This window comes from Trypanosoma rangeli (assembly GCF_003719475.1).
Source record: "Trypanosoma rangeli strain AM80 chromosome Unknown Tra_15.4_contig_00083, whole genome shotgun sequence".
In the NCBI taxonomy this organism is placed as follows: domain Eukaryota; phylum Euglenozoa; class Kinetoplastea; order Trypanosomatida; family Trypanosomatidae; genus Trypanosoma; species Trypanosoma rangeli.
This window is the reverse complement of record NW_021705827.1, coordinates 1-24,244: the sequence shown is the minus strand read 5'-3', so window position 1 is coordinate 24,244 and position 24,244 is coordinate 1. Positions and strand designations below refer to the sequence as shown.

The 24,244-nt window shown below is 55.7% G+C and overlaps 8 protein-coding genes across 8 annotated transcripts, besides 14 other annotated features; all 8 read right to left on the bottom strand.

Annotated features, from left to right (window-relative positions):
- Nucleotides 1–352: 352 nt before the first annotated feature.
- TraAM80_03261 (uncharacterized protein) lies at nucleotides 353–1,132 on the bottom strand (the record flags this gene model as incomplete). The annotated part of the gene is made up of 1 exon (XM_029380238.1): nucleotides 353–1,132. The coding sequence occupies one exon, from the start codon at nucleotides 1,130–1,132 to the stop codon at nucleotides 353–355; it is 780 nt and encodes a 259-aa protein (XP_029239910.1).
- A 93-nt stretch (nucleotides 1,133–1,225) lies between these two features.
- Nucleotides 1,226–1,263: a microsatellite.
- Nucleotides 1,264–1,285: a microsatellite.
- A 317-nt stretch (nucleotides 1,286–1,602) lies between these two features.
- TraAM80_03260 (uncharacterized protein) lies at nucleotides 1,603–3,849 on the bottom strand (the record flags this gene model as incomplete). Its single annotated transcript, XM_029380237.1, has 1 exon — nucleotides 1,603–3,849. One exon carries the CDS (start codon nucleotides 3,847–3,849, stop codon nucleotides 1,603–1,605), a length of 2,247 nt encoding a protein of 748 aa, XP_029239909.1.
- Nucleotides 3,850–3,925: 76 nt separating this feature from the next.
- Nucleotides 3,926–3,967: a microsatellite.
- A 38-nt stretch (nucleotides 3,968–4,005) lies between these two features.
- Nucleotides 4,006–4,035: a microsatellite.
- A 97-nt stretch (nucleotides 4,036–4,132) lies between these two features.
- Nucleotides 4,133–4,160: a microsatellite.
- Nucleotides 4,161–4,240: 80 nt separating this feature from the next.
- Nucleotides 4,241–4,258: a microsatellite.
- A 129-nt stretch (nucleotides 4,259–4,387) lies between these two features.
- TraAM80_03259 (putative mitochondrial DNA-directed RNA polymerase) lies at nucleotides 4,388–8,197 on the bottom strand (the record flags this gene model as incomplete). Its single annotated transcript, XM_029380236.1, has 1 exon — nucleotides 4,388–8,197. One exon carries the CDS (start codon nucleotides 8,195–8,197, stop codon nucleotides 4,388–4,390), a length of 3,810 nt encoding a protein of 1,269 aa, XP_029239908.1.
- Nucleotides 8,198–8,411: 214 nt separating this feature from the next.
- Nucleotides 8,412–8,433: a microsatellite.
- A 79-nt stretch (nucleotides 8,434–8,512) lies between these two features.
- Nucleotides 8,513–8,551: a microsatellite.
- Nucleotides 8,552–8,715: 164 nt separating this feature from the next.
- On the bottom strand, nucleotides 8,716–14,652 carry TraAM80_03258 (uncharacterized protein; the record flags this gene model as incomplete). Its single annotated transcript, XM_029380235.1, has 1 exon — nucleotides 8,716–14,652. The coding sequence occupies one exon, from the start codon at nucleotides 14,650–14,652 to the stop codon at nucleotides 8,716–8,718; it is 5,937 nt and encodes a 1,978-aa protein (XP_029239907.1).
- A 55-nt stretch (nucleotides 14,653–14,707) lies between these two features.
- Nucleotides 14,708–14,739: a microsatellite.
- Nucleotides 14,740–15,054: 315 nt separating this feature from the next.
- Nucleotides 15,055–16,023, bottom strand: TraAM80_03257 (uncharacterized protein; the record flags this gene model as incomplete). Its single annotated transcript, XM_029380234.1, has 1 exon — nucleotides 15,055–16,023. One exon carries the CDS (start codon nucleotides 16,021–16,023, stop codon nucleotides 15,055–15,057), a length of 969 nt encoding a protein of 322 aa, XP_029239906.1.
- Nucleotides 16,024–16,027: 4 nt separating this feature from the next.
- Nucleotides 16,028–16,055: a microsatellite.
- An 89-nt stretch (nucleotides 16,056–16,144) lies between these two features.
- Nucleotides 16,145–16,206: a microsatellite.
- Nucleotides 16,207–16,229: a microsatellite.
- Nucleotides 16,230–16,455: 226 nt separating this feature from the next.
- On the bottom strand, nucleotides 16,456–18,018 carry TraAM80_03256 (uncharacterized protein; the record flags this gene model as incomplete). The annotated part of the gene is made up of 1 exon (XM_029380233.1): nucleotides 16,456–18,018. One exon carries the CDS (start codon nucleotides 18,016–18,018, stop codon nucleotides 16,456–16,458), a length of 1,563 nt encoding a protein of 520 aa, XP_029239905.1.
- A 169-nt stretch (nucleotides 18,019–18,187) lies between these two features.
- Nucleotides 18,188–18,224: a microsatellite.
- A 146-nt stretch (nucleotides 18,225–18,370) lies between these two features.
- On the bottom strand, nucleotides 18,371–21,187 carry TraAM80_03255 (uncharacterized protein; the record flags this gene model as incomplete). The annotated part of the gene is made up of 1 exon (XM_029380232.1): nucleotides 18,371–21,187. The coding sequence occupies one exon, from the start codon at nucleotides 21,185–21,187 to the stop codon at nucleotides 18,371–18,373; it is 2,817 nt and encodes a 938-aa protein (XP_029239904.1).
- Nucleotides 21,188–21,216: 29 nt separating this feature from the next.
- Nucleotides 21,217–21,252: a microsatellite.
- A 740-nt stretch (nucleotides 21,253–21,992) lies between these two features.
- TraAM80_03254 (putative formin) lies at nucleotides 21,993–24,244 on the bottom strand (the record flags this gene model as incomplete). The annotated part of the gene is made up of 1 exon (XM_029380231.1): nucleotides 21,993–24,244. A coding segment is annotated over one exon (2,252 nt), but the record flags the coding sequence as incomplete, so codon positions are not given.

The window sequence follows — 24,244 nt, the reverse complement described above, 5'->3', positions numbered from 1 at the left end:
CGGCAGGCTGAGTGTTGCCGTTCTAGGGAAGGATACCGCCTCGTTTTCGCTTCCGTCGGTTGCTCAATCCGCCTGAGCATATCAAATAAAAAATAAAACAAATTAAAAGACTAAATAAAATTATATATCAAAAATGGAAGTGCAAACAACAATGAGGGATACAGAAATATAAACTATACATCGGAAAAACACCCAGAACAAATTTTAGCAAAGCCACAAAGAGCGCACAGCCAAAGGAGAGGTAGGAGCTGAATACAGGAATAATGAATGCCACGACGAAGGCGAGCACCCAGTGGAGCCACCCACCCTACACTCCTAAACTTATATACCCGCGAGCTACCTCCATGGGATCCTAGTACACCGTAACACTCCCACGTAGGAGACGCATCAGGCGTTCGTCAGAGCGACGACTTAGTGTATTGTTTGCATTCGACTTCCGCCTCGGTGGACACCGAGAAGTGAAACCTGAGGCGGCCTTAACCAGCTGCTCCACCGCGGGGTCTTCTGCCTCACCTCGAGCAACGAGGCATGTGTGACACACCCGGACAAGCGGCGGCAGTGGCAAGGACGCTGAAGCGAGCCTGGGGCAGCCTGCGTTATGCGGGGCGGACTCCGCCGAGGAGGATGACTCCGGGCGGCGGGATCCACCGGCGGCACTAGAGATAAGTGCGCTGCGCCAGAAACGGTGTGAGGGTTCGGCGGAGCGGGTTTGTCTCTCTGTCACTCTGCACCGGCTGGGTGAAGACAACGGTGTCGTGGCACTCCTTGTTGAGGTCAAGGTTGTGGCTAGGCTGCTAAAGTCCACTGAGGGGCTTCGCAGAAACCCTGTTCGCACGTGCCGTCCATAGTACTCCCTAGCCTGGTTCATCTGCTCTATTCGCTGCAGCACGCAGAGGTGGTGTCGGGCGGAGTTCAGCTGCCTGTCAAAGTCGTTCTTCCCACGCACCCACCTGAGATGCGCGTGAGCATTGTACCCATTGCGCACAAAGGAGGAGTATAGCGGGGAACTCTCCGTGGATTGCAATATGATGTACGGTTCCGTGCGGTTTCGCACCTTGTACTCTGCCGCGGTGAGGGGCCGCTGTGGCACGTACAAAGAATAATCATCTGGACTCACCCGTTTGCCGTACATGGTGAGCTGCACTCTAGACGTGCTTCTTTTCCTTTGAGAGGAGGAGTTTTTACTGGCACCCGCTAGGTATATTGGTTTTATGCATACTGCGCCCACACATACACACACACACACACACACACACACACACAGAGAGAGAGAGAGAGAGAGAGATACGGCCCCTCGACATATACGCAATCAACCCCAGCCAACAGATCAATAAAGACACAAACAAAATAAAAACGGAAAAAAAATGGTGCTCGTTGACTGCGGCAGGCCACATCCACAAAAAAACAACAACAACATGAAGGAATAAAAAGAATAAAAGTGCGGTAATGCAGAAACAATGCATTCCATGCGCCACTGTCAGTTTCAAAAGATCCCCTCCCCCCACCGCCCATCGCGTGAGCACGCCATGCTTACAGTTCTCATCCACTCACAACGTCCCCCACAGTCGATAGATGCCTCTTTCCTCACGAAAAACAAACAGTTCATTGCCCTTTCAACGCCAGCCGCATGTTCGTGGCCCTCCCAAGAACCTTCACAAGTTCTCTCCGCTTCTTACCCGCATGAGCGCAGTACGCTGTGATGTTGCCCTGCGCCACACGCTGCGCCTCTACGACGGCCACAACCTCCGCTTCACTGCGTCGCCGCATTTCAGCCGCGTGTTCACTGTTCACGCCGCTAGCAGCGCCATCGTCACGGTTCCAGTAGAGAAGTGTCGCACGAAGTTGCTCGAGGCGCCGAGTAAAAACGCCGTGCTCCACCTCGTGCGCTTCTGTGACGTGTGCGACCTCCGCGTCCAGCGCCGCCAGGCGCTCCTGCAGCTGACGAATGGCTTCGTCCAGTCGCCCAGCCGCTAGCAAACCTCGAGGGGTTGACACCAACGCATGTCCGCCACCACTCGTCTTTGCATCACCTCCCACCAGCGCCCCCGGTAGCCTCGTAGAAGCACCAGGGAGGGATGCATAGCGTTCGTCCTCCCGCTGCGGCTGGTTTTGACCGCCACTGGCACTACTAACACTGGTACTGCTACCAGTATGACGGGAACTAATACTACCTCTGTGGTTGCATTTCGTCTTTTGCCACAGCGGTGGTGACGCCGAAGATGCAAAGGCAGGCAGAAAATTCCGCACAGCGTGCATGCTCTCCAACTGCCGCCTCAACACATGCTCCTTCACCCGCAGCTGCTCATTATCAATCCTCAGTGCAAAGACCTCACTTTGAGCCACAGTGAGACGTCGCTCCGCGTCGGACACGAGTTCCCGCTGCATGGCCTCCTTCTTTGCGGCAGTCTGCAGCATATCCAGTTCGTGCCGCAGCTGTTGACAGCGCAGCAATGCCTCTGCTGCCTCGCACATGTGCCTCTTCCCTGCCTGCATCACAGTTGTTAACTGTGACTGATAAATATTCTCACGAAGGGAAAGTTCCTTCTGGAGCCGCTGCTCCGCAGCGTTGCGTTCGTCGTTAATGGTCTTCATCACCATCGCGACGGCGTCCTGCATCCGATGCTCCATCTGCCTGACGTACGCCTCCCACTCCCGCACCTGCGCCTCCCCGCGCCCACTATGCATGTCATCCTCGGCACTGTAGGGAGTGGGAGACGCATACTGTGCCTGCGGCTTTTCCTTTGCGGCGCCCAGGTGCTTCTCGGAGGTTACGCTGGCACCGCACGCACTGCCAGGCCTACTCTCATCCGTTGTCTTGCCAACACTGCAGGCGGCACTCGTGAAGACGGGTGACACTCTTGTGTTCTCGCCCATCGCCGGGTCCTCAAAAGATAGCGAGGCCTTTTTGCGTTCCCCGCTCCCACCCACGCGCCGCCCATCCCCCTCTGTCACCGCCAGGCGCTCCGCAAACGCGACACCCAGCTGATTGACCACTCGCAGCATCTCGACTTCGAGGGAGACGACGACAGGGCTCACAGCCGTGCTCGCACTCCTCTCCTGTTGGCGCGGCGTCGTCACCACGTCTGTGGCACCGGCTGGCGTGCTTTCCAGACTTCCAGTCTGGCCAAGTGTGGCGTTTTCATTACGGAGACGGTTACATTCCTGCTGCAACTCACAAAGCTGAAAGCAGAGCTTCTCATCCATCTGACGCCCGCGCGACCCCTCCTTCTCTGCACGTAGGTCCTCCACCTCCTGCAGCGCCTGCAAGCACTTCCTCTGCCAGACGGCGATCTCTCTCTCGTGGTCGCAGGACATGCGCTCCAGCAGGTCGAACTCACGGATGCGGTTTTGCTCAAATGCCTGGATATGATCACCGAGGAGAGTCATTTGAGACCGTGCCACTTGAAGTTCCTCTCTACCCGCCTCTTCCTCTGCCTTTAACAGCGCGCATTCACTGGACTGCGCTACCACATCCGCGCGCGCTTCATCCAACTGACGCTGTAGTTCGCTTTGAACTCTTCTGGCATCCTTTTGCATCGCCCTCTGCTGCTGCACCTGCCGCAACAATTCCTCCGTCTTCTGAGCGGTGGGCAGGCACTCCGTCAGCTTCCCCACCACCTGCTTCACGGCCAGTAGCATGGTCTTGCACCCCGAGTTGAACAGGAGGGCACACTGTTTGAAGTCCTCCAGCTTAGTCTCCACGCTGACCTTGTCCGTCTTCGCGCCCTTCCTAAAGTACCCATCCACCTTGGCCACAGCACCACGAACGTGCTGCTCGAACGCTGCCATGGCATCCTGTAGTTCCCTCTGAACGGAAGCGACGGTAACCGGCTCTGCAGCTGCATCCATTTCAGCGCAAGATGGGAGGTACAAGGACACAGCTGCGTAGGAGCGTTTGCCTCTCTGCTCCGACGCTTTCGTCTCCAAGAAAAATTAAAATAAAGAAACAAATAAAAATAAACACAAAGAAGGGCATAGCTGTGATAAACTTGCACTGCCGTCCACGTGCGTGGCTGGGTGTGTGTGTGTGTGTGTCCTCCCGCACGGCAGTGGGTCGCAAAGAGAAACACGTAAGAGTTGTGAAGAACAAAAAAAAAAGGCAAACCAAAGCAAAGCCCAAACAGGCGACATTTATATATATATATATATATATATATATACTTTGACGTACAGGCCCGCATCCGCATGCATGCGTGCACAACCTATGTGAACACCCCTTTCTGTTCCCCCCCCTCAAAAAGTGTGTGTGTGTGTGTGTATTTCTTCTTTTCTATTCTTCCTCACACACACTCTCTCACCCCCTTCTATTTTCTTCCACGACGCCGCCAGCGGGATTCGGATGCATCAACGCCTCTTTCTTTATTTCTTCCTCTCGCTTGATGTAAAGTTAGGAGAAAAAGTACGGCGAGTCTAGCACCACGCTCAAGTCGAGGTCCCCACGCTTCGGTGGATCCGGCAGGAGCGTGCCGTGTCGTCTGAGATCCATAAAGTACGCCTCCTCCCACTGCTCCTTCAGCTCCCAAAGCGGGTCGTATTTGCTATAGAGTGTCACAAACTGCTGGCGCAGCACTTTGCTCAGCACGGGGAGGTCGCAGGCGTACGTCCAGTAGCTGTCGTGCACGGCCATCATGGAGAGGCCAATGTTTTGCATCTCAATCGCCGTCATCGCAAGGTGCGTCGCGTCAAGCGAGTGAATCAAGTTTGGGGCGATAGCTGTCAGCTGCTTTCGGCTTGCCGCAGAAAAGGCGTCGCCTGGCACACGTGAGCACCCGTGTGGTGTGAAAAGCGTCATCTCCTTCCGCACCTTGTACGGCTGCCGCACTACGAGACCAAGCGGCGTGGTCCAGCACAGCGCCGTGCGCAGCTCCGCGGGTTGCGACTCCCATATCAGGTTCGTCACATCCGTGATCCAGCGTCGACAGTTCTGTGTCTCACGAAAGGTGATGCCAAGTGACTCCAGCACCTTCTCCCGCAGGTAGTCTGCCATCTCCCGCATGTCGGTCGAGGTCCACAGCCCGTGATTCTTGTTCTGCTTCACCAGCTCATCGAGGATCTGCTCCGACATGCCATAGCCGGTAACGCCGTACACCTGGGTCATAATAGGCCGCTTAATCGTCTTCCGCTTGACGTGGTTGCAGTCCTGCCCCTTCCCCGTGCCAAGGCAGCGCTGCGCCACGGGGCTGTCCTTTTCTGCGTCCGCCGTGATGGACCGCATCATTTCCCTCAAAATCCCAGTGTAGGCGTCGGCCGGTCGTTCACTCGGCACCAGGTTGACCAATTGTGCGCCAAAGGCGTCACGACCAATGGCCGAGTAGTGCTGCAGGCCGTTGTAGCTGCCGTCCACGGCAACCGGAATACGTGAGAGAAAGTTTGTCGCCCCCTGTGAACATTTGAGCGCGTCCGCTAACTCCTTGCAGGCCATGAGGCATTGCATAGGCTCCGCAGCCTCCTGCCACCACTTGTCGCCGTGGAACGGTGACTCCGCGCTTCGCACAACGTCCTCAATGTGCTCATTCACATAATGCACACGCTCATCAAAGGAGAGCTTGCTCATCCCCATCTTATTCGCTAAATGCACCTTCAGCCAATACAGTCCAGTCTCGCCGAGTGGCTTAGGCTCTGCATACTCTAGTAGGGCCCGGAATGGATCTGACCCCGTGTGATTCAGCCGCCCCGGCAGTGGATACATGCGTCCACGGAAGTCCATGCTATTCGGAAAGTAAATATGTGAGAACTGCACGAGTGAGCGGGCCTGCCGAAGCGCCTGCAGGTAGTGAATGCGGTTACTGCGCTGCTCTGACAGACTCTTCCAATCCTCATCTTGCTGTGTCTCGTACTCACGACGTTGCTGTAGGTTGTAGACCTCGCAATCGGCACTGCCATCTACATTCTCGGTAGTATCGTAGGAAATATCCCCGCGACTCTTGGCACAGTAGTGCAGAGGGTAGAAGGCGGGGCGGATCTTTCCAAAGCCGTAGCCCTCCCTCACAATGGCCTCCTGCACATGCAGCATGTATTTACTAATGCGCCATGGCACGCGGGAGATCGCGTCGAGGGCCTTCATCATCGGGGCCTGCGAGATAATCATCGCCTGGTTGGTGGACCCTTTCACCGCGACAGACGGAAGCACGTTGTACACCGACTTTTCCTTCGTGTCCGACTGATGCAGCCAGGAGTTGTAGGAAAGTTGCGGGGGAAAGGCAACCCGCAGATCTCGAATCTGCGTCGCCTCCATGTTAGACATGCCCACAATAGAAAACTCCTCGAGGCGGGTCACGCTGGTAAATCGCTCCAGTATGGGGCGACTGCTGCCCGCCCCACGCATGGACATGTGCAGCAGTTGAATCACCAGAAAACCCACCGCCTTCGTGGAAATAGGCGTCACCGCAAACTCCTGCTCAAAGTACTCACACGTCTTCACCATGTTGATGCTGTACCTGGTGCGAATCGTGGTGCGATCCCTTCCGCTGAGCTTCTTGAAGATGGTGTTAAACCGGAAGTGAAAGCGAAGATCCTCCGTGATCTTCACGAGCATGTGAAAAAGACCACAGGTGCGGGTACACCGTGAGGCGGTTGTGCACACTTCACGCAGGACGAGAGCCACCCGGGCGTTGTGCAAAGCGCTCTGCTCCGTGTCATGAAAGGCGCCTTGCATTTGGGAGAGGACGGCTGGAAAAAACTCAGCCTTCACAACACCGGAGTCACCAGGAGCCTGTACGTACGCAAAGAGTTTCGCCAAGGCTTGCGCCGCCTTTTCCTCATCCTTAAAGTGTGCCTCCATCGCTCGCCGCACTGCAGTTCGCACAGGCAACGGAACATCTGTAGGGACAATTATATCGCCGTACACCTTCTGCAGCAGATGGAAGCACACCACCCCGTTAAGAATGCAATCAAAGATGTACCGTGGCACATCCTCAAGCATTGGAATGTCTGTACGAACAATGGCATCCCAGTTGTTAAACATGCGTACTAAGTCGTGAACCCAGGCGGGGGCCCCCTCGCCCACCTCACCGTGTGGCTGCTGCGCCCAGCTGTCTGCAAACGCGTGAACGGAGCTACGCAACACCTCTGGTGTCTCTGTGCCCCACGAGGTACGCTTGTCACCAAAGCACCCCGCTCGCCGCTCCACCTCTGCGACTACATCGTCGAGTAACGCCATCAGACGCTGCAGAGTTGCGTCACCGCAGTCCTCCACCGCCATCTGCACCAGCCCAAGCTGCTCCAGGCGCTCGATCACATTTGTGCGTGTCAGCAGATTTCCCGAGGTCGCGTAGCGCACGTAGGAGACAAGGAAAGAGGTGAAGGGACCCACCACCTCCACAGCGGGCAGCTCTTCCACAAGTTGATCCGCCTCCGCTTTAAAATTCCGAAACACCCCACCTACAGCTGCCTCCGCAGTGCGCTGGTAGTCTTGCTGAAAGGGGCGGATGAGTTTCCGCAACACCCGCCCAGATTCAGAGGCGTTGCGACGCACCATCAGCGTCTTTTGTGTATAGCTCATCACCTCAAACTTAAGATGACCGTCACACGCCATCTCCACGTGTGAGGCCTCAAGCGACTTGTTTGTCCACTGCGACCGCACACCGCTCACACGCACCTCCTCGTTGAAGACATCGCCAAGAACCCTTTTGGTGATGCTGAGGTCGTGGCTCTCGCCGTGCGCCTCACGGTTGGCAAGGTCAATGAGATTCATCACAAGCTCCGACTTCGTTGCTCCACTCACTGCGCGGGTCCGTGCGAATGACTTCAAGACATCCGTTTTGCACGAAAAAAAGTCATCGCATATCATGTCAATAGACGAAAGAACACCTTCATTAGAGCTGCTGCTCGTTGGGGCCATGACCGGAGCCCAGTCCTCCTCCATATCTAGGGTTGGCGTGAACATGTGCGTCGTAGCATCAATGCTTTCCTGCGGCACCCCGTCGAAGCCTCCCTCAACGCCACGTAAATCGTGGGTGTCATTAGTAGTATTATTATTATTATTAGCGGCAGCTGCCGCACGGTTGTTTTTCTTGTAGAGAGCCTCTGTGGTGGGTGGGGGTGCCACCGCCCCCTCCTCTGTGTGCAGCACCCGCGGCTTCTTTGACTGTCGCACAGGTGGCGGCATGGCATCTGTGGCCGCCTCCGCACCACACCGCGCCCAGCGACGAGGCACGTTGCCTTTCTGCGTCAGTGCCCACCTCAACAACCGCCACATATTTATCTCCCTTCAACGGTGTAAATATATGTGTAGGCGGATAGTTTCCACTCCACAGAGAGACAAAGAGAGAGCAAAAACAAAAAAAAACATAAGAAGAAGTTAACAAACCACCACCGCCCTCAGCAGCAGGAGCAACACCACCAACGCCCAGACCTCAGAGATGCGGGCACTGCAGTCTGTCGCCGCGTTCAAACAAATATGGGCCTACGAAAATAATAATAAAAATAAAAATATGGAAATAACCACACACGCCTCAAAAGAGAGATGTCTTCAAACAAATATGGCCTACGACAATGTAAAACACAATACGGCAAAAAACAAAAAACAAAAAAAGAACAAAAAACAAACAAACCACGTCACTGTAATTTATGAGGAGGAACAAGTCACCAACGAATCCACACACAACCCGGACTGGTATACGTTCAGTTATGGGTGCAAACACTCTATTTACCCGGTATGTATTTCTATACAAGCACTTTTCAAGGAAAACACGCATACATATGTACATGGATATCTCACGCCATGAGCGTAGGGATAGACACCACTGGATCTAACCATTTGATGGAAGAGGGGTTGGGAGACCTCCCACCAAACCGGTTCCCCATCATCTCTGTAAACCCAGCTACCCACACACTGTTTGACCGATCCGTCACACTCAGGGAGCACACAACGTCTTTCCAGCCATCTGGCAGACGGTCCCCCATCTCAGCAGGCCACACCACCCCCACCAACTCCGAAGACAAACCCACAGGAATCTGCCTCTCTGCAGCCTCTTCCTTGTTATGAGAGTACAGCTGAGGTCCCGTCGCAGTCAGCGGGACCACCACAGTGAAAAGGGCACAGTTTGAGACACCCTCCGCGCCATGCACGCAAAACATTAAGACTGTAAAACTCAGCAAACGGAGGTCAACCGTAAACTGTGGACGCCCGCCTGGCTGACGCATGACTGTTGCCGTGTGAATCGCCCCCGCCGGAGCCACACGCCAGTGAACCGTGTATAAGTTGCAAGAGCCATCCCACTCGACGGTACAGTGATCCTTATCCATACTCTGGAGCCGTGTGCAGCCCACAACATCGACAACTATGCGTCTGTCGGGTGGCAGGCTCACAGACATTGTGCCCACTGTGGTAGTCCTAGTGACAATAGACTGCACTGTATCCGCGGAGGTAGGGGCAGGGGTGGTGTTGCGTCTAGTCAACGCCGTCTCCACGACTGTGTTTGCCGCCTCCACACAAGTTGCCGCATCGCCAGAGTCCTCTTCCTGCCGTCGCGGCATGTATTGTACATCGGAGGCCCACTTCATCTCAAGACGTGGCAACAACGCAACGAGTGCATCCTGCACAATCGGGAACGTGTGAAAGACGCTCAGCGCCTGCGACTTGCCCGCAGTGCTCCACAACTGCATAGATTCCCCCGACTCCGCAGTGACTGCCACGTGTAGCGAGGCACGCACGCAGAGACATGAGGAGATCTCCCCACACTCCCCCGTCTCCTCCGCAAGCCATGCAGAGTGGGCAGGAATCGTCCAACAAGTGCACTTCGCAGGCGGAAGCGTCATTTGAAGCGTAAGCGCCTCCGTCATCATCCGGCCGCTGTGCAAGCAAACTGGCAATGCACCTTCACTGTCACTTCCCGCCAACGACGCCTCCACGGAAAGCAACAAATCACTGAGCGCGTCATCCGTGAACTCGTGAGGGGTTACAATGCAAACACTTTCACCCTCATCGTCGTCACAACCACGAACCGCCACATGATACGGGGTGGCAGGGAACAAACCCCCAACACTCACAGAACGGGTAGGCAATGGCACAGGCAGTCTGCATTCCCACCTGTGATTCTCCTGCACCACACAGCGGACTGTGGCACACACCTCAGCGCAGTCTGCGGCATAAGAACCCACGCCCTCGGGCGGGGCCCAGGCGAGAGTGACCGATGTTGGTAGTAACGCCATGACCCGCAGCTCCTTGATACGCGCCGGCAAAGTTATGGGAACTGTGAAGGCCTCAGAGAAAGGCTTCGGAATAAGCAACGTGGGACGGGAACACAGCGCCGCCTCATCTGTTATACTGCGCAATAACGCATTACCATCATCATCGTCACTCTCCCGCAGCTGCACGCGTAACACCACTGCCCTATGCTCAGAGGACTTTGGCACGGACACCTGCACCACCACGTCGTCCTCGTCGTATTCCTTCAATGGGAGTTCATATTGTTTGCTCTCCGCAGTTTCAGTCGCAGCGACGTTGAGGAATACGCGTAACTGCTCCATCACGTCAGCAAACAGACGACGGAGCAACACAAGGAAATCCGTTGCGATACAAACCTCCATGGCGTTTCCAACGGGGGCGCCAACGGTGCAGTTAAAAAAATTCAGTGGGGGAGGCCCCGGTATCAAAAAAATTGGCGTCACCTCTTGAATAATGGCAGGTCCGTGAAACAAGACACGAACAGGAGTGGATGAAGGCGGTTCAATACGTAACTTGTTACAGGTCCGTACCACAAATGACTCTTCGTCGATTGACACGGTAAGCGGCGAACCGTGACGCTCGGCGGCGCAGGTCCAGACCATAGTAACACAACCGTCAGTTTCCCTCACGCACCGCAGGTCTGTGACGGCAAAGAGAAGGGTAGGTTCGCTGCACAGAATCTCTGTCGAGTTGACTCTCCAGTTGGCCTCAATCCCCAAAACAACTGGCTGGCAAACTGGCACCTGTGCGTAGCTCTCAACCGCAACCCCGCTAGTTCCATCTGCGTTGCTAAAAAAAGGAGCCTTTGGTATGAGTCTAACGGAGATAAACTCATTCCCCTCATCCTTAGCTCGAAGCTGCACACGCAGTAGAAGGGAGGCCATGTTGGATGTCGCAGTCACCACCTCCTGCGAGGGGGCATCGGGTGGGGTGTAAAACTCCACACTCCCCGTTTCTGCGTTGTTTGCCGTCCTCACCCTCGCCGTGTACCTCGTGCATGGCACCAGGGCATCCAACGTAATACACAGGGATCCTAATCCAGACACCACCCACTCGCAAACGGAGACCTCCTCCCCGTGGCTGTTGCAGGTTGTGAGGCACACAATGAATAAAAAGGAAATGCCCTCCCACGCAAGCGCTACCGACCTGGCGTGTATAGCTGCGCAGCACACACCACTCACAACCTCAAAAGGACCCATCTCTTCCGTCTGAGGTGCCATCGCGCGTCTCGACCAGCTCATACGCCTGCACTTGTTTCTGCCTTGCCAAAAAGTGGGACGAATATCCACATCAAAGGCAATATGGAGCAACAACGTACCAAGGCCCTTGGCGTAGAACGTCACAACATGTTCGTTTCCCTCTCCGTCCTCTGTCTTCACCAACTGAGCATCATCAGGGGCATTTAAAGGTGTTATGGTTGGCGTAACACGCAACCCCAACGCTGCTGAACTGGACAATACCACCACCTCTGAATAGATTGGGTAGGAGAAGGTCAGAGTAACACCTGACTCGGACGGGATAGCGGCATTCAAACGCAACATGGACCGCTTGTGTTCTACACACGTGGCAAAGTACAATTCGACACCCTCCGACCACAGAAAGCTTTTCACCATAGACCGATCCTCCCCAAGCTCCACCGGTCGTACCTCCAAACTATAAATGGTGCAGGGATTAAGTTCCGTGATGACATGATGTGATACAACATTGACCCCTGAAGTGACACGTTCACCGTCCTCCGAGTACACGTATAATACTGCGTTCTTGCTTCGCGACTCATGCTCGGAGATTGGGCGGCAGGTAAGTTGCACAGTTCTTGCTGTTCCACTCCACTCCACCTCCGCACGATCGTGACTGACTGCAATAACATTAACACTCTCCACTCTCGCAAATGGTGTGGAAAAAGCGATCCCGTCAGCCACCATTAGATCTTCCTGGGAGACCCATAAAGCTGGTGCCCGACGTAGAGCAAGGTGGACGACGCAGTAAATTTGTTTCAATGCCAAATTCTTAAACTCGTGCGCAATACTCCGCACGACATCACTAGGCGAGGTAGCAGGGATGACTTGCCGCATTGTCATTGTTTCCGTGGCCAGGTCCACTGTAGAAAGTACGATATAACGCTCTGTGGCCTCCTTCAGCACAGGGACATGCTCTGCCGAGGCAAGGCGAATAACGGCATTGTTGTACTGGATTGATTCAAGTGCCAGAGTTGTGGATGAAGCGAGTGACGAGAGTTGCTGCTTCATTGGGTTAAAGGGAAAGGTGCGAGAGAGAATTGCCGCCACACTGGACGCATACGTCCCGTGAACTGAAAAGTTCGTCCATGACAGATTTACTAGTGGCCGGGGGGTGAGGCGCGCGGAACAAGGGGCCGCCGGAGGTACCGCCCACCACCCTTCGTTTTCTCTCCAGAGAACAACGCTGCTTAACTCGTGACTCGACGAGGCAAAGGACGCGAGTACAGCGTGCTCCAGCCCCCGTATGGGCTGCGCTGAACACTCTGAGAGGATCCAGCTTGCCAAGAGCAGTCCACATCGCCCTCCTCTATTTGTGAGGTGTGTATCACTCATGGCATACGCCCCATTCCAGCCCTCAGCATCGCCCTCAAGCAGGTGCTTTGATTTGATGGTGGGGCACATTCTTCGTGGTTGCATTTCATCCAGCAGCGCCGAGACAAACCGCAGACGTGTCCACCACACGCGTTCGGGCTGTGTGGTGCCTTTTAGACCCCCCAATGACCTCAGCGGCACCACCTCGTAGTCCCCCCCGTCAATGGTGTAGGCACACACCATCATACGCAGCCGCGTGTCCGCCATATCCAACGTCTCTGATAAGCGTTGAGAGATGTAAACAGGAATCTCGGACTCGTTCTGAAGTGGGCCCAACAACAGATACTTGCCTGTTCTACCCCCTGTCAGAGAGTCGCTGCGCAGAAGTGCTGCAAACGCCTCTCCAAATGTTGTTGAGGTCGTCAGCAACTCCACAGGGCGCCCGCTACTGTGACCAGCCACGAAAAAAAAAGCGGCATTCAAGTGAGAGATGTCACGGATGAGCTGCAGCGTCGTTTGGATCACACTTTTACACGCCCCTTCGGAGGGAATGTTGGCGTCAAAGTCCGCCACATCACCGGTGGTGTAGAGAAGTCGTCCTTGTGTAAGTAAACAGAGATCCATCAGCACACGCACCTTCTTCACCCGCTCTGGCGTGACCACACAAAACACAGGAACCCGGTAGAAGGCCGGCCCACGCCTCACGGAGGAGAGCGAAAGCTCCTCAGAGCTTCCACCGTGGGAGGGCGCAAAAAAGACAATCGCAATACGACAATCCGCGGCGGACTCTCCACGAACCAGGCGACAATGACGTTCATAACGCCAATGGCGCAACACCGTCCTTGCCTGTTTCCACATACTCACCATTGCCAGCTGAAGTGGGGGGCGATGCTTTTTACGGCGTTGTCGCGCATCGTCCTTGTTGACTTCCCACTGACGGATAGCCTCTGGCGCGTGACTGGGCTGAACAACCACATCCCCTGCCAGGGATACAAACACCACATCATTCAAGGTGAGGTTTTCCAGCAGCCACGTCACCTCCTCCAGCGAGCGACGCGTCCTACCGCTACCACAGGCATGAAGGACCAGCAACCAGATCGGCGGCTTCCTTGATGTCAGCTGGTTTGCCAACGTATTCATCTCCGCCCCACCACCACCACCAGCATCACCCTCAGCATCGCGGTGAGAGACCAGGCTCTTTATGCGAAATCCCAACTCCAGCATGCTATGGTGTGGTACCATGTGGTTCACCCTTTCAAAGTGCGCCCTGCAGCGGACTTGCAGGGTGCCATCCACCACGGAAGAGACATCTGTGAAGGAGGTTTGTGCCTCCTTGTCCGCCCACGCAGCCATACGCTCCAGCAACGCGGCAACGAGATTTTCGTTTCCCATCCAATGACCTTCAGCAGAAAGGTGGCACAACGTCGTCAGCTTGATGCGAAGCCCTATTCTAAGGAACAGGCTCACCACAAGCTCCTGGGGGGTATGCAGACTCTGCGACATGCCCTGTAATTCACGGATCCAGTCGGGGTTGACTTCACACACAGCTGGCGCACACACAACATGACGCTGAAAGCTCGAGAGATGCACACAACAGAATTTTGGGGGAAGTTTTTGTACCCATTCCATAGAAGGCGTTCCCACTGAAGCCTGCCCTGAAGCCAACGTGGCCTCCTCTGCGTAGGTGACCAACATAAATTTTGAAAACGGATACGTCCGCATTAAGTTCATAATAAAAGATGCCTCATCATCGTATGCAGCTTCCAAAACAACCGCAGAGGACACGGGTGGTTTGCCAAACGTGACAACAACCAACGTTGGCGGGTGCGACACTGTCAAGTCCATGAAGACGCCACCGCCAGTTGACCCCGCGTAGAGGGTGTAGAGGCAGTCAATGATGCCGCCGGCACAGATGTCATCGCCCAAATATGTCATGACCCTTTGCTTCTTCTTGTCCTTCCTTCTGGTCCTTCAATAGGCCTGACCTCTGCCACCACCACCACCACCACCACGGCCACTCACTCAAGCAGAAGCCGCGGCCCCTTTCAAAAAAGAAAAAAAAAACCGCACGCAGCTCCACCCCACCCCTCCACTCCCCAACGACGCCAAAAAAGAAAAACACAACATGTGCGCGTGTATATGTGAAGGAGGCATGGTAGAAGTATTACACGTATAGACAAAACGACAAAAGGCGTGACTGCGGGTACATTGGTATAGATTGATGTGGATGTTGGCTGCTAAGAGGAGGGGCAGGGCAGAGAGGAGTGATTGCGAAAAGTTTCAGCAGTACCAACAATTGTGTAGATAATGAAATAGATCGCGGCAGCGATGCAATGCCTACTTCGGCCGAGGTGGTGGGCGTGTCAAGAGGGAGGTGAGTTGGGTGTACCGTATTTTGCCGTCCTTGTCTGGCTGAGCCCCATCAAGCAACATGCGGGCCTTCACTTCCCCCAGTACCCGCTGAGACGTGGCCTGCAGCTCGGCCAGATCCACTTTGCCTGTGCCCGCCGTGTCAAACTCCGCACACAGCTGCGAGAGCAACGCAAAGAGTCTCGCCTTCATGGCAATACAGGTGGCATTTGCCTCTAATTCAAGAAAGGCTGGATTACGTCGGAGTGACGGGAACAGGGCGCTGACGTCGTCCAGGTACACAAGCACCACCTCCTCATTCTCAACCCCGTCCGGGACGTTTGCCTGACCGAGCAGCGCGTGCACAAAGCGAAGCAGGGCGCTGCGTCGCGAGGCACCGTCGGGGCCTACCACGATCAAATCCTCGCTCTCAAAGATGCGAAAGAGAACTTCGGGCAGAAAGGCTTCAAGAACCACCATCAGACAACGGTACACCTGGCGATTGGTTGTGGCTATCGGTAAACAGAGGGCGGCGTAGACGAGGTCGAACTGCTCAGATGGTGTTTTTCGAACGTCATGCAGGGTTGCCTCCACCACCGCAGTCACGGCGTCCGTGGAGCCGCGGTCCGTGCCCTCGCCCCTGCAGAGTGCCAAGAGATCGAGGCACGCGTCCAGAAGTCGCTCGTTATGCAGCGACGCATCCCGATGTGCCTTATCGACGATGCTTTGATGCTGCACAGCGTTGGCCGTCTGTGCAGCAGCCTCATTACCGCCGCCACGTGTTGAGAAGAAATTCCAAAAACACCGTTTGCTATAACAGCAGGAGCTACAGTCGTAAACCCAAGCACCACCGTAGTTCGCGGTGATCGGCAAAAACATCCCCATGCGAAATGAGAACACACCACGTAAAGACGCGTTTAAACCTCGCGGACGAAGGCAGCGCGGCGCAAAGGGCATCACCTGTATTTGTCTGTGTGCGTGTGTGTGTGGATGCGCCCCACTCTCCCTTATTTCTTTGCTGGAAGAAAACGTTTCCTTCCCCGGCTGCGTGTACACACACAGGCGTGTGCGGGCGTCCAACAAAAAAAAAACAAACAAAAACAACACACACAAAAAACGGAACTATCAAAAGAAAAACAACGGCAATAACAGCTGCAGCAACAGAAAATCAAAAGAAAAGTCGCACTGAGTACCCCACCAAAAGCAAGAAGAAACCCATGAACACAATCGCATGTGGGACGGCAGACATTCCATCTGCGACACTGTGTCTCCCCAGTTCCCTCTCACCAGCGTTCATCGATTCTCACGCTACCAATGCCGCTTCCTCCAACCCACAGAAATCTCCTTCTTGAAGAGGACCGCGGCCCAAGTTTTACTGCGACCACTCCTTCACGAAATGCTTGGTAGCTTGCTAAGAATGTTCTCAATGACGCTCCGGCGTTCCTGTAGGCGCCGCATTCGCTGACGCCATTCCGCGTCCACGGTGCGGGGTGGGCTAGCCACACTGTGGGACCCCATCGCATCACTCTGCGTGAGGCTCGGCGGGCTCGTGCCTACCCAGTTTTTCTCCTTTCCTACTCCGATTTTTTCGATAGACGATAAGTGTTGCCTGACGGAATTTGGCGGTGTGTGCCACGCAGCATCTTGGATTGCAGTTTCGTTACTGGCATCATAATCTGGCGGGGTGTCCGAAGGAAGTAATTGCCTTTTATCCCCACAGCACAAGGGCGACATGGTCAGTGTCGTGGTAAAGGTTTGCGCCGTCACATCCGGCAGCTCCTCCACTTGGCCAATCAGTGTCCACAGCGCGGCGGCGTCGTTGATGTGGCTCAATACAAACTGCAGAAGCAGCTCTCCAAGATGCTGCCTGTCCTTCTTCTCTGCTATGCGTCGTAGGCGAGTCTTGACACTAAACGCGCTCACCGTCAAGTGTTGCAGCTGCTGCCGGTACGCCTCAATGATCGTTTCGCGGTCCCCGCTCGCGGTGGAAGCAGCCCCGATAGCGGTAGCAGTCAGCTGTGGCCGCTGTCCAGGGAGGTGACGCTGCTCCACGTTTCCCACCGCGCCTGCCTCACCCATCCGAATATCCATCTGGCTGCGGCTGGGATCGTCAAAGCCATTCGTGACCATAATTTCAATTGCATCAGAAGCAGCATCGGCGGAAGCACCCACTGCGCCCACCGCATCAAGCTGTACTTCTGGTGTTGCCGCCACACGCACCGGCTGCTGCAGTGGCCGTGCGCTTTTTGTGGGGGTCAACGAGATACAAGCGGTGTTCATCTGCTGCGGTGCCTTAGGTCTGGGCGAGCCGGGCGAACTGTGCGCAGCGCTTGTCTTCTGCAGAGCAACAAGCCAGACTCCAAGCAGTTGATGGGCATCCACAGACATAGTGAAGGATGTAAACGTCTCCATACCGAGCTCTGCAGGCTTCTTCTGCGTCACAGGCGTGATCACAATGGCGTGACGGCCGCCCACGACTTTCTTTTGCACATTCGCGTGATGCAGGTACACGGCGCCGCGACACCTCTCCTTAGGGCTGTCGCTGTCAAAGACGTACAACAGCGACCAGGCCAACACAAAGTACCGCAGCACCCATCGCTGCAACACACCACCCATATTGGAGAGCTTGTACCCCGCCCCCGCATGCACCATGGCGTTCCCCCAGTGTCGCAGGCAAATGGAAAGTGGAAGATTCCCCAGCCATGCCTCCTCCCAGCGCTGGCGGTCCAAAGCTGAGGCGAATCCAATGCTGCCCTCCACTTCCTGCTTGATCGACTCTGCGGTCACCACTTCATCCATCGACGGTGTCCTCACCTCCACAGAAGACTGCCTCCGCGTGAGATCTGACCCCCGCAACAACGGGGTGGGCAGAGTGTGGTGCAAGCCGTTTGCCGCATCAGCTTCGCGATCAGCGGGTGCCTCAAGGGGCGTCACACCAATTTCCGCGTGCATCGCTGCGACAAAAAGCAAACAAATACAAAACACCACTCCCTTTTCCACACTTCCACCACCTCTGGTGTATACAAGACGAAAACAACAGCAAAAGCAGCGGTACAAGCGGCTAAAAAAGAGGGCGAATAAAAAGAAATACCGGATGGATGTGCAATCGCAAAAGAACTGAACACACACACACACATATACACACAGACACACACACAGAGAAAAGAGAGAGCGAGGCATACAGGCGAAAAGGAGAAGAAGTGGGACACACCTGCCCATTCCACACACACAGTACAAAGCACGGAAGCATTTGAGTGTATGTACCACACTGAAGCCTGTTAGAGACATCTTATCGCGAGGCGGGTCACGGTGTGCCTGTTGCCACCGCCTTCCAATGGTCCCGTTCTTTTTTCACTGTGGACACCTCACGACGCAGTACGTTCATCTCCTCATCCAGGCGTGCCGTTTCCCCGCGAAGTGCCTCCTCTATGATGTGGTCGTCACTCCAGTCCGCCCCTCCACGAAACACCGGGTCTGACGTCATTGAGGGTGGGGTAGAGTGCAGCTGCAACGAGTCATGCAGGGACGCAATGAGCTGCTGTTGCTCTTGACACTGTCTTCTTAGCGCTTCACAGGCCAACTCGCGCTCCGTCGCCTGCTGCCGCCAATGCTCCAACTCCACGCGGGCGGCGCGCAAAGAGGAGACCTTGCGCTCACCAACACCTTTGCCCGTTCCTCCGAATGTGGAGACTTGCCGCCGCACGTTGTCAAGCTCCAGACTGGTCGCCACCAGCTCCCGCCGCGTCCGTCCCAACGCCTCCTCACGTTCTTTAAGACACTCGCACAGACGAAAGACTTCTACCCGCAGCGCAGCAATAATTTCTGGGGCATCCGCCGCCATGAGTGCGTGCCGTTGCACATCCCGCAAACGGCTGCGAACGGCTGATGAAACTGGACTTTCGTGCTGTGCCTGCTCGTCACCACGTGTGTCCTCCGCCGCGATTGCCTCACTGGGCCCCACCTCCGCCTGTTCCTGGGTGAATGTGTCCAAGCAATGTGAGAGTGTCTTGTAGGCGTCGCGAACACCGCTAAACTCCGCCCGCAGCCTTTCCCATGAGAGCCGCGACGTGGCTAACTGTGACTGTTCTTGCTGGAGGAAAGCCCCACTTTCCTCCAACCGCGCCTTCAGCTCCGCCACGCCTGTGACGAGCCGTGCGACACGCTGCTTCACAATCCCACTGCCTTTGTCAGAGACAGCGGCGTCCGCTGCTGCGTTGGCTGAGGGTGACTGCTCCCGCGCCTGCTGCAGCTCCGCCTCCAACGATGTCAAGCGCTCCTGAAGCCGCGCGTTCGACACCATGAGCGTCGCGTAACTGCTGAGTTCGTGCGGTGGAGGGGCGTCGGTCAGCACAGCCTCAGTGCCGTCACTCCGGTGCGCATGGGTGGAGTCACGCCTTTCCACCGCGCGTAGTTTCCCTTCCAACACCCCAACCTCCTCGCGCAGCCCGTCCTCATTCTCCTTTGAGGCCCTCATCCGCCGCTGAAGCAATGACACCTCATCCTCACAGCGGTCGTGCGCCTCTTTTGTGGAGCGCAGTTCACTCAGAAGTTCCTGCTCACGTGAGAACTGCGCGAGATTCTCCTCCCGCAGCTCACACACACGCTGCTGTAAGGCGTCGTTCTCATTGCGGGCGGCCTGCAATTGCGCCTCCATGAAGCCTGCCGTCACGACTTGCTTCTGCATTCGTGTCACCTCCCGCTTGTATGCCTCCACCGCGGCCCTTGCTTTGCTCAACTCGGCCTCCGCCGTGCACAGGTCGGCCCCCAAACGTCGGCGGCATAATTGTTCCGACTCGTCTCGAGCTTCATCCCCTCGATCCAGACGCTGTCGGAGGCGCATCGACTCATCGCGCAAGCCTTCTTCTTCCTCCTCTTCTTCCTCCTGCCGCATTTCAGTGCTGGTGGTGCGTGGCAAATACAGCCCCGTCACTTCTATGCGATGAAGTTGCTGCTGAATATCCCTAATTACATTATCTACCACACGGTGCTGCAGACGACGCTTCCCAATCCGCTGCCCGACCGCCACCGCCTCCGGGACACCCGTCCCACCGCTGTTATCATTATTATTAACAGCAGTCGTGCTGCCGTTCCTCGACGCAGTTTGGGTGAAGGCACAGCGCTTCTGAAAATCTTCAATGGCTCTGTCCTTGAGACTCACATCTGCGGCAAGCCTCTCACAGCGTGCATGGGCCGCGGCCACTTCCTCTGACACCGCATGCACTTGCTTGTCCGCCGCCCGCTTTGCCTGGCGCAGTGAATTCAGCTCCATGCGAAGGTTATTGATAACCGTGTCACGGGCAGCAATGTTTTGACGAAGCTCCATCAGCAAATTTGCCGTCGCGCTGCGTTCACCGTTATTGTCATCGGCTGCTGTAGCCGCGAAAAGCACCAGTGAAGGAGCAAGATGTGCGGTCCCGCTGCACCCGGAGCCCTCTTCCTCTACACCCGCCTCATTTGCCTGCGGGCGTTTCTTCCGCATCAAGGCAAGCAGCGCCTTAAGCCGCTCAATATCCTTCGATTTGTCTTCTACCTCTCTATGCAAACGCGTGACCTCTTCGCCGCGGAGTCGCAGCGTTTTCTGCGCATGGACGTAGCTCATGCGCAGGTAATGCAGCTCCTCATGCAGTGTCGCAAATTTACGCTGCTGCAGAGAGCGATAAATCTCAAGCTGCTGCTCGGGTGTTTCCAAGGCCGGCTTCAGGGGTGACACCGACGGCGTAGGCTGCCGCACAGTGTGGGCCACCATCGGTGGACTCCAATTCCTGCTCCTACTGCAGCTGTTGCTTCTTCGTGTCTCATACCCAATGCCCCATGGCGGCGAGGAAATCAATCTTGGCAGCGTCCTCTCGTGTGACGGTTGCATGCGTCGCACCAGCCTCTCTTTCCGCACACGAGGCTCCTGCTGCTCTGCCCGCAGATCCATTGTGTGGGGGTCGCGCCGACGCACCTCCTCAGTAGCTGTGGCGGAGCTTCTCCCCACCACATCCGTCGCCACGCCCCGCACCCGCTCCTCCCTCGCATCCTCCACATCCACGTCAATGACGGTGACGGCGTCGCCATTGGGGCCTTGCTCCACCGTCGCGCCATTTTCAGGGGCCGGTGCCTCGACATGCCTCGGCATGTTTTACTGAGCCCACCCGCACCACAGGAAGAGTGAGAGAGCGAGAGAGCGAGAGAGCGAGAGAGTAGCAAGTGCCTCCGTGTGTCCTTGCCCTTCCGACCATCCTGCTGCAGTGAAGCAACCGGGTGGAAGGCGACAGGAGGAAAGCAACCAACCGACAATATGGAGGCAAGGACACGAAAACCACAACACGCGAGAAAACAGGATCGTCCAAGCACAGATACGCACAACAAAAAAAAGTGGAAGAAATAATATGTGTGCGTAAGAAAGAGGGAGAGGAAGAAGCGGATCACCGTCCTGTTGTGCTTTATCGTTCCATTCTACGCATTCATTACTGCAATCGCACTTGCGCATTGCTTCCTTCGGTCCCGTTGAATTCAGCATTCAAGAAAAACGAAATAGTTTATTATGTCCCCTCTGGAATATACCCCACAACGCCCACCAAACGGTTCCATTTCTCCTTGCGGTGAAGAGTGTGTGCGTATGGTGGGAATAGAAAGTAATAATAGCAACAACAAAGGCCGGTGCGCAAAGCACGCGCCAATGTAAAATGCTGCCGTAGCGAGGGAGCGAGCAGGCACACAGCCGCGTCCCCAAGGAGGAGGGCCACAGTGGGCTCCCAAGCCGCCAGGGTGCAGCAAAACAGCCCACACACGTGGAGAGGCAACAAAAGAAAAAAAAAAGCAAAACTGAGAGAGAAGAAAACACACAACCACCTCCACCATACTCCGCGCATACGCCCAGCAATTCTCTGCTGAACACCCCCACGTCCCACTGAGGATCACTTACACAGTTGTCACTGCAATCAATTGCTACCCCGTTCCACACCACCGTCTTTTGCACTCCCACCATTTAGTCTTGTTGTACCAACAACATTGGGAGGAAGCCCCACAGCCGCCAGTAATGTCCGCTTATCTATCCCTTCCATTTCCGCGCGTTTGTAAAAACCCTCTACACACGTACCAAATTGCAGAATGTAGTCCCATAGCACACTCTCATCCAACATGGGATCCTCACCATAGCTTTCCAGCATCGCTGACACGTCGTCCTTCAGTCGCTGATGACGAAGGGCCAGCTCTGAAACGACGGCGAGATGCTTCTGAGAATGCATCGCCATCCGTTCCGGGAAGACGTCCACCACACCCGCCGGCAATGGCACCGTCCGCTTCTTCTGCGTCTCTTGCCGCTTGTGCTCTTCAACGGCTCGCCGCATCTTCTGCAAGGTGAGGCTAAGCTGAGACACGCTGTGGCCAACCTCCTGCACAGTGATGCCAGCGAGCTGGGCAAGGCAGTCCAGTTCCCCTAGAAACTGCAGAAGATCCGGCCTTCGGTCCATTAGAGAGATAACAAACACCTCCAACATGGTCGTCTTCCCGTCCACCGCTTTAACAAAGTTCATTTGACTCAGGCTCTCAAGACGGAATCCGACCGCACCGGCGTGGGCGCTGCCACGGTTCATAAAATTACCAAGGGCTAACACGGCATGAAGCACAGCCGCAAGCTTAGAGGTCTTGCTCGTCAGCAGCGCCACAGCCCTCTCTAACTTGCCAAGGCGTTCCTCCGTGAAGGAAACAAGCTCCTCCGTCTGCTCAGAAGCCAACAAAAGTGATATGCGCTCACGCGCGTCAGTCACAGTGGTACTCACCGTATAAACATATTTCTCAACTTCTGTCCAACTTACGTCTCCAGAGGTCTCTTCCATGCGGAGCACCTCGATCTCCGCTGACGTGGGAAGAGCACCAAAAAGCAACTCCAGCTTCTCCAAAGGAAGCACCACATCATCGCACTCAATAAGAGCACGACACATTTCCCCCACCGGCAGCTTCATTTGCTTCAGCAAAATGGCAATGTTCTGCTGCCGCTGGGCACTAAAAGCAGTGCTTTTGCAAAGTTCTTTTTTATTCGTTTTTTTTGACTCACCATTCGACGTCGACAGGGGCACTGCCTTCTTACGGACCTCAAACATCGCCAGCAAAAACGGCTCGTCAATCACCGCCTCCACAGACGCGTCGCGTGCAATACTCCATACCCCAGAAGGTCGCAGCAATTTTTTCCAAAAAAATGTCTTTAACTTCGGCCCAGCACAAATGGGTTTGGAAGGCGCACTATGCACCTCTCGTGCCAAGACGACTGATGAAACACCATCAGAACCAATTAAAGGAGGAGCCGGTGGAGGTGGTGGTGCTGGCGGTACATTACCAGGTGGTGGAGGCGGAGGTGGTGGTGCCTTACCAGGTGGTGGAGGCGGAGGTGGTGGTGCCTTACCAGGTGGTGGAGGCGGAGGTGGTGGTGCCTTACCAGGTGGTGGAGGCGGAGGTGGGGGTGCCTTACCAGGTGGTGGAGGCGGAGGTGGGGGTGCCTTACCAGGCGGTGGAGGCGGAGGCGACAACGCTGGTGCAGTGATTTGATGGTCGGTGGGAAGCTGCGAGGGGTCGTGGTGGCGCACCGGCTGCGGGTCTTTGAGAAAGGGCGCCAGCTCATCATCGTCCCTGTAATGACGCTCCTCCTCTTCCATAATACGGAGGGGCAACACCCCGCGCAAAAAGGAGCGCCCATCGCCGCCTCCATGACTGTGAGAGCCGCAAAGGCTCGTCCCGTTGGCGCGGTAGTACACACCACCCACAAGTTCGTCATCCCTGCGGCAGCTGGAGACGTTGCGGCGGCGGTCCGACGGCAGCAAAGGCCCGGACCGCAGCAGCGCCACATGCCGCCTGGGAGACTGATCGATGCGCCGCGTCAGATGTTCAACGTACGTGGCGTCCTCCGCCTCTGCCTCTCCCTCAACAAAGTGCAGCTGCATGTAGGCGTCACATGGCAAGTGGTTCTGTTCAGCGTAGTCCATGTCCTGTGCACGAACGTGGTGGATGTCCCGAGAAACGAAGATGGTGCTGAATGCCCACCGAGCAAGCACGCGGGGCTTCAACGAGGGCTCCAGCTGCCCCGGAGGCGCGTGCGACGGCAGCTCGTAGTGCAGCAGCGAAATGATGAAGTCCCCAAACACGCACTGCTTCGGGTGAAGGGAAATCTGCAAGGTGTTGTCGTCATCCTTCGCCTCCC